This window comes from Oryza brachyantha, chromosome 2 (genome assembly GCF_000231095.2).
Source record: "Oryza brachyantha chromosome 2, ObraRS2, whole genome shotgun sequence".
Lineage (NCBI taxonomy): Eukaryota > Viridiplantae > Streptophyta > Magnoliopsida > Poales > Poaceae > Oryza > Oryza brachyantha.
In genome coordinates, this window is record NC_023164.2 from 14,450,377 (window position 1) to 14,458,080 (window position 7,704).

The 7,704-nt window shown below is 38.5% G+C and overlaps 1 protein-coding gene across 2 annotated transcripts; it reads left to right on the top strand.

Annotated features, from left to right (window-relative positions):
• Nucleotides 1-1,867: 1,867 nt before the first annotated feature.
• Nucleotides 1,868-6,381, top strand: LOC102701611 (UDP-N-acetylglucosamine transferase subunit ALG14). Of its 2 annotated transcripts, none has more exons than XM_015833551.2 (6): nucleotides 1,868-1,991; nucleotides 3,336-3,551; nucleotides 5,169-5,311; nucleotides 5,405-5,554; nucleotides 5,633-5,692; nucleotides 5,918-6,381. In XM_015833551.2, the coding sequence occupies exons 2-6, from the start codon at nucleotides 3,392-3,394 to the stop codon at nucleotides 6,092-6,094; spliced, it is 690 nt and encodes a 229-aa protein (XP_015689037.1). In that variant the 5' UTR covers nucleotides 1,868-1,991; nucleotides 3,336-3,391; the 3' UTR covers nucleotides 6,095-6,381. The 2 variants fall into 2 exon arrangements, with proteins under 2 accessions (XP_015689037.1, XP_006647321.1); XM_006647258.3 differs by having other exon boundaries at nucleotides 3,339-3,551.
• The last annotated feature ends 1,323 nt before the right edge of the window (nucleotides 6,382-7,704 follow it).

The window sequence follows — 7,704 nt, forward strand, 5'->3', positions numbered from 1 at the left end:
CATATTATGTTTTGTAGTCCGTACTGTAGTTAGCTACAAATTAGTATCACTTCTTTCTCTTCTCTCTTATTAACTTAAAATATTTTTATAGTGGTCTTGCAGCCTGCTATTCTACCTGCTCTAAAGAATGGAAGAGAATGAAAGCATCGACTGTAGGACTCTTGATCAGCAAAGCAAGCTATACCTACATCTAACAATCCATTTAGGGATAAAGGATAACTAGTCCCATTTAACAGTGTGGTACTTAATTAAATATCCCCTTAATTAATCCGTCATAGAATAACATCTCAGGTTTGACTTTATTATGAAAAAAAATCAAATAATGAAATGTGTTTTTAGTGATTAGAAAGTCAAAGTCAAAAAATAAACTACGATGAAAAAACTCAAAAATCATTTTTAAGTTCAAGATTGAAAAAATAAATTTTGTCCTATAAGTTAACTTATAAGCATAAGCAGGAGGGAAAAGAAGAGGTGATTCGTAGATCTACAGTATCGCCTAGGGGTATGGTAAAAATCTTTGGGTGTTTCTTTATTATAAGCTAATGTCGCTAAGTTTATTAAATTTTGTAGTAAAATATAACAATATTTCTAATATAAAATGAATGCACTACATAAATATATTCAATGATGTTTTTAAGATAAGCAAATTTGATGTTACAGAAGTATATTTTCAATAATAAATTTAGCCAAACATAATTATATTTAACTTGAATAAATTGAATATGATTTATATATTACACGAAGGAGTGACACATGAGACGGATCTATGTTGAAGATTTGAAGAAAGATGCGCAAAAGTACAATCAATCCTAAATATCTCTCAGGTAGGTCAGCCATGCTCCTCAATTATGTTTGGCTGCACTATTACTGTTCGGTACTCCGCTGTAGTACTAGTGTACTACTAACGTAGTACTCGATACGAACTTGACAGGCCAAACAAAGCACAGGCACAGCAGCGACGCGATTGCCCCTTGGGACATCCAAAGGTTGTGCTCGCTCATCGCCATGGATTCGTGGAAGTTGGTTCATTTTCTCTAAAAAAACTGCTTCAGAGTAAATTGCCAGGTGGGGCTCGAGACAGTACAAATCAGGGGCTTGTTTGGTACTAGACATGAGAATTTCTTGTAAGGTTTCACGTTCCGTACCCATTCCCGTGGGGTAGAATTTTACCGTCTCCGTTTCTGCTAATCACAATGAATAAAGATTTTTCCGATATCTATGCCCACATATGGTTACCCGTCACCACTTAAATAACATAGCGTACATCTATAATCATATCTATGTAATCCAAAATTTATATCAATAAATGAAAGTATAATACCTATTAATCGGGTCTCTAGGGGACACGGAAATAAGGACCATACCCAAGACACAAAGGAGCATGTTTTTCAGCATTTAATTTTATATGAAAAACCAATTAGAACCATCACCAAACTTTAAGAGGAGAATTTCCCGTGGAAAAACTGGTAACAGAGCCCATTAACATCTCTAGTTAGCACAAATGTAAAAGGTCGGGATACCGGCCTGTTTCCCAACCCACGGGAGGGGAAGCCCACCACGAGGTGGAGACATCCCCGAGACGCTCAAAAGTCCATTTGGAAGGCCCGGAAAGTTTGGTTTCCCGGCCCAGTACACCCCAGACTCTAGGCAAATCCCATCACCGTCCACCGGTCGTCTACCCACTGGAACCAACTCCGCCGCCGCCGCTGCCACTGCCGCCAGCAAATCGCACGCGCCGCCGCCTTCCGCCTCCCCAGGCCGCCGGCCCCTGGTGACGCTGCCTCCCCCGGCCTCCGCGCCTCCCCTGCCTCCGCCACCCGCCCGCCCGCGGCGTCCGCGGCCTTTTCCGGCCGCCGCGGCCAGCTCGCCGCCTCAGGGAGGGCGCCGCCGCCAGCTCTCCTCCCCCGGCCGTGGCAGTACATCGCCGGCCGTCGTGCAGCAGCAGGCTCGTTCAGGCGCCGGCAGCGACAACGAGCAGGAGGGTTCTCTCGGTAAGCCCTATTTCAATTTTGGTGCTCTGAATTTGTTGATTTGTTAGTGTAGTGCTACGATTTTAGTTAGCGCACTTCCCTGATTTTAGTGCTTAGTCAGTGTAATACTATGATTTTAGTGAGTGGACAGCATAACCAATTTGCATGATAGAACCTAGAAATTAATTTTTGGAGTAAGAAGGAAATGATTTTAACGATGGATTTAACTGTACAAATGACAACACCGGAGAAATGACTTTAATTACTGCTTAGCGTACCGAATATAACTTTGAAGATTGAGTTCAGATGGACTTATATTATTATGTACGAACTGAAGCTTGTTATATGATTTATTATGTGATGATGAATGGTTGGGATTGATTTTTTCTGGTTATTAGTGTTGGAGATTGATTATGTGATGTATTTGTTATTTGAGATGGAGATATATTTTGTTGGTTATGAGCTGATATTTATTATATGATTTATTACGTGATGATGAATGCCTGGGATTTATTTTTTATTGTTGCAAATTGACTGCCTGGGTGCACTGTCCGGTTGGAAACTGAGTGCACTGCCTTGGGCTGGAAGCTGGATGCACAGGTTGCCATTCTATTTAAATGAGCAGGGGCATTCCAGTCCTTTCACATATCTGTTTGGATGCAAAAAAAATATAATACAGCTTCAAATACCCCATAATGGCATTTGATTAAGAAGGCTAGATGAGGGGTGGCATTTCTATAACACCATGCTAGAGGGTGGCATTTTGTTAAAGACAGTTGAATGGAGTGGCCTATAGTTAATTTTCTCGTTTTTTTGGTGTTTAAGAAATAAAGTATAAGCGTATAACACTGCATTAGTATAGATTAATTTTTATCATCTAAGTTGTGTATAACTATAACTGCTCTATTTGCGTGTCATTTATTCATGCATTCCTGGCCGAGTAAAATTGCTGAAACAATGATGGTGTACTGGAACTAGAGTGGACCTGCCAGGCCTGTTGCTTATCTTGAGAGTGTGGAAATTATCGTCATCCAAATTGAGGCAATGGTTAAGATTGCATGCTGTTATAGTAGCAATGCGTATGATATGCTTCCGTATATGTTTGATTTGGTGAAAAAATGTGCCAATAATAGATATATAGGGCAATGGCAAAGTTTTTGGTAGAGGCAAAATTTTGATGTTGTGTTTGATTTGCTACTCTTCCAAAATTGGTAGGGTAGCAAAACAAAATGGCCTGTAATTCATTCAAACTACTTCAGACATGTCCAGAATGACCCTATTTGTGCTATTGTTTGTTCTTTAAAACTTGTTACTGTTAATTTCTTTATTCATATGGAACAAATTGTTTTAACTCTGAATATCCAGCAGGAAAATCCTGCATTTGCTACTGCTCGTATCTGGTCTTGTCTGCTCCGACGAAGATGGGGCTTGATATCTCCATGGCTGTGTGCTGCGCCCTTCCAGTACTCGTGTCTTTGCTCGTTATCCGCTTCGCTTATGTGATGTATCACAGCGGTCATCTACCTTCGAAGCTCTCAGCTTCAGCTGCCAGAGTGCCGTGTCTCATCATCCTTGGTTCTGGTGAGTTCATATTGGGGATCCAATACCCTATGGCCTCTGACCTATTTGTGCTGTAGCATTTCTTCCTACATTTGTTATTTTCACATGTTCTACATGCTTAGGATCAGACTCAATGAGTATGCATCCATTTCCTTGCTTGTCATTCAATACAAAGATAAAAAAGACCATGTATTTGTGACAAGCGAAATACTTGACAATCTGTGATTTTTTTAATCAATTAGTTTATCTTCCTTGTCATTCAACAAAAAGATAAAATATAAGTGTGTATGCACTATGCAATCACATTTGTTATTTCAAAAATTAATGCATGCAATTACATTTGTTATTTCACACTTTCTACACGCCTACGATCAGACTCAGTATGTATTTCATTTCTTGTCATGCAGTAGGAATATCAAAATGTCAGATTGGGGTGATGTGAAATTCTTGAAGTATTGTTTGTCAATTAGCTTATACATTGTATATTGTATAGGGTATCTATTGACTAGCACATAGGAATGGTTTGCTCCTCATGCAACTCTGGTGACAACACCATTCAATGTGGTTTCAGCAGATAGTTTTCCTTCCTGAAGGGAATTGCGATAAGCATCTCTTGTAGTCGTAGCGTTGACTGGAAACTTTGCATGCCCATTTTCTTTTCTTTAAAAGCTGTAAGATTTAATTTGTCTGTATATTTGCACCTGGTTATGTTGCAAGCCAAGTGCTCTTCCACCTTGGTCATTCGCTTGACATGCAAATGATCTTGTTCTGCTAATGTGTTGGTATTACCAGTTTACCACGTTTCTCTGTTTGCTGGATTCATTTTAGCCATATGTGTCTTGCACAGTTTTTGTGTCCAGTAAGTGATTATATTAAAGTTATTATTAATGTTTTGACAATTTGACCCTCCTTTGCATTAATTTTGCATGTTAGGAATATCCCTGTACATGTTTTTTTGTCTGCTCTAGTTTCAGTACTTACATAAGCATAACTGGAATTATCAACTAGCATATCTCTTCCATTATTGGTATTTTTACTAAACTCTTGGACGGCATACCATTTGGGGGAATTAAGTCATTACCAATTAAGTACTCCCTTCGTTAAATATAAGTCACTTTGGGTTTGTTCCAAGTAAAAACTCTTCAAGTTTGATTAAGTTTATAAAAAATGTATTAACATCCATAACACAAAATTAGTTTCATTAAATCCACCATTGAATATATTTTTATAGCACATTTATTTTGTGTTGGAAATGTTGCTATATTTTTGGTCAAACTTGAAGAGGCTTTGACTTAGGACAAACCTAAAAGTGACTTAGGCCGCGTTCGGCTGCCCTGGTAAGTTAACTAATCTTCCTCGTTTTCCGCTAAACGGTGTATATTTTGCAAAAATTTTCTATAGGAAAATTGTTTTAAAAAATCATATTAATCTATTTTATTTTTTTAATAATTAATTAATCATGTACTAATCTATTACTACGTTTTTCGCGCCGGGGTAAGTTAACTTACCACCCCCTCAAAAGAACGCGGCCTTATAATATGATGGAACGAAGGGAGTATATACTTTGTTTAACAATAACTATCCACATAGGACTGAACATTATGAAACACCTTTGATTTGTTTTTAGTTTATTTACAGGAGGACATACTGCAGAAATGATGAATGTTGTAACTACACTTCAGAAGGATAGATTTACTCCAAGGTACTATGTAGCTGCACTTACTGACAACATGAGCCTTCAGAAGGCACAGGTCTATGAGCAGTCACTGGTTCAGCCTGAGGTGAATTTACCATGCTTCACTGAGTTATGATATGTTGAAATTTTCCCAAGTAGTTAAAATTGGTACGGATAAATCTAGTTTATGCCTTTTCAGATTGATAAAGAAGAGGCTATTGAGAATGCACAGTTCGTGCAGATATACCGCAGTCGTGAAGTAGGCCAATCTTACATTACTTCGGTTGCAACAACATTGCTTGCTACATCGCATGCTATGTGGATAATAATAAGAATAAGACCACAAGTGGTGTGTATTCTATTTCAATATATTAGCGTCCATAATGTAACATGAACAAAAATATATTAATTGCTTATACTCCTGCAGATCTTTTGCAATGGTCCAGGGACATGCATTCCTCTATGTGTCTCGGCTTTTCTGCTGAAGGTAGCTTCACATTCTAGCTCTTATACTGGCTAGTAAATAAAAGATTAGTACTTTATGCATTACAAGTCTACAAGACTTGTGCCGTTTATTATTTGTTATATAACAGTGACTAAGAGGTCAGTGTTGCTTTAAATCCAAACATCCATTGTCATATTTGATTATTTGTCTTACTTTCAAGTCAATATAATGCTTTTCATTGAGTTTTGAATTGTTGTATTTCGGCAGGTGCTTGGTTTGGGATGGTCCTCCATTTTCTACATTGAAAGCATTGCAAGAGTAAGGAAGCTTTCATTAAGTGGTTTACTGTTGTACAAGCTACGAATAGCCGATCAGTTCTTCGTGCAGTGGCCCCAGCTGCAGAAAAAATACCCTCGAGCATGCTACGCTGGCCGTTTAATGTAAAGGTTCACACATGGATGATAATACTGGGATACTGCAAAATGCCAATGATTTTGCGCCATTTTGCAGATGTTATCTTTTTTTTTTTTGATTGGATGTAACATTTATCAAATGCTTTCCCCCCTTTTAAACAGACTGGACTAGTATAATGATGCTTACGCACAGGCATAGTGATAAACAGATGTCATGCAATTTTGTAAAGAAGAAAGTGAACTGTGGAAATACTGCAGCTGTATAGAAGTCACTTTGTACCATCCAGTTTCCATTCTGAATATGATTGTGTTGAATCATGTTGTGTTCCTGCTATTATGCCATTCAGTCATGCAGTGTCCTTAAAACAGTTAAACCTGGCGGACTGCGCCGACCACTGAAACCCAACATACGGTGGAACAAAGAAGGTAAACAGGCAAGGCGAAGAGAAGATTCAGCTGGAGGTGATGAATTGTTATGATGTATGGATGGAGCAATCTCCCACAAGGTACGCCACCCGCGATTCGGGTTGAACTATCCTGTCAATTTCCGTGATAATGATCCAGTCTGCCCTTCAGTTCGTGTCAAGAGCTTGGACTTGGTTCTGTACCGCCTGCCCAGAAGAAAATAAGAGCTGATGAATATCAACCTATCTTTTTTTTTTCTGCTTATGGTTATAAGTTAAAATTTAAATATTTAAATTTAAATTTAGAGTTGTTCTGAGGCATATTCATCTAGAACGGCACTTTTTTCATGCCACTGCTGCGGCTGTCTTGCCCATCCTCCTCCCGATGTGCGTCATGAAAGAAACAGCATGTTAACAGGAACACATGCCAAATCATATTTCATACGTTAATCACTTCTTTCATCTGCCTGAGTTCAGGGGGAAGTGCGGCACCGGGGAGAGTCCCCGAAAGCCAAGTAGTGCTTTCACGCGATGCCTTCTGATCCCGTTTTCCTTTTTTCTTTTTAAAATATTTTTAATAAATAATTTTATTACTAAACCTCTTATATAAATATTTTCACCAGAAGTTTTTGGCCATGTCACCTCCTTGGCATGCCAATACAATGATACTATAGTTGTTGGCATAACCCTGCCACGCCATCCAGCTTAGCGTAACGAACATTTTTATCATGATGTGATCAAAAAGATTCAAACAATGATTTTTGTGCACAAGAGGTTTAGTAATAGAATTATTTATTAAAAAGATAAAAAAAAGTTAAAAAAATCTCTGCAAACTTTTAGAACCAGCCTTGCTTCAAGGGAAAAGCTAAAAAGTGAACGTACGCACACAATGTACCTGAACCAGCGAGCGCTCGCCCGTTACTTCGTTAGGATCTCCAAGTCACTGTAACTTTTCTAAAGATCCACTGACATATTATTTTGTAATTACTCTTCCTCCCTCCCATGATCTTACGCATCAAATTAACTCATTAAACAAAGTCGCAAATTAATCAATTAAGCTGTGTCTTAAATCTTTTGGAAACCATGCATGTCACATAGTCTGCTGCTAATTGTGCTTCAGTTAGCAGCTTGGCTAAACTCCGACGTTCGCAGCATTTAGCACACGATGGGGACGCCATTTGTGTTACTCTTAATTCAAAATGGTTTAGGACTTATTACACCCATTCCATATTATAAT

What these genes read in the sequence shown, in the direction of transcription:
- LOC102701611 (XM_015833551.2), top strand. Translation starts at nt 3,392, where the DNA reads ATGGGGCTTGATATCTCCATGGCTGTGTGCTGCGCCCTTCCAGTACTC. An exon ending in AGTCACTGGTTCAGCCTGAG is followed by an intron (nt 5,312 to 5,404) that starts GTGAATTTACCA and finishes ATGCCTTTTCAG; the next exon opens with ATTGATAAAGAAGAGGCTAT. An exon ending in TCTCGGCTTTTCTGCTGAAG is followed by an intron (nt 5,693 to 5,917) that starts GTAGCTTCACAT and finishes GTATTTCGGCAG; the next exon opens with GTGCTTGGTTTGGGATGGTC.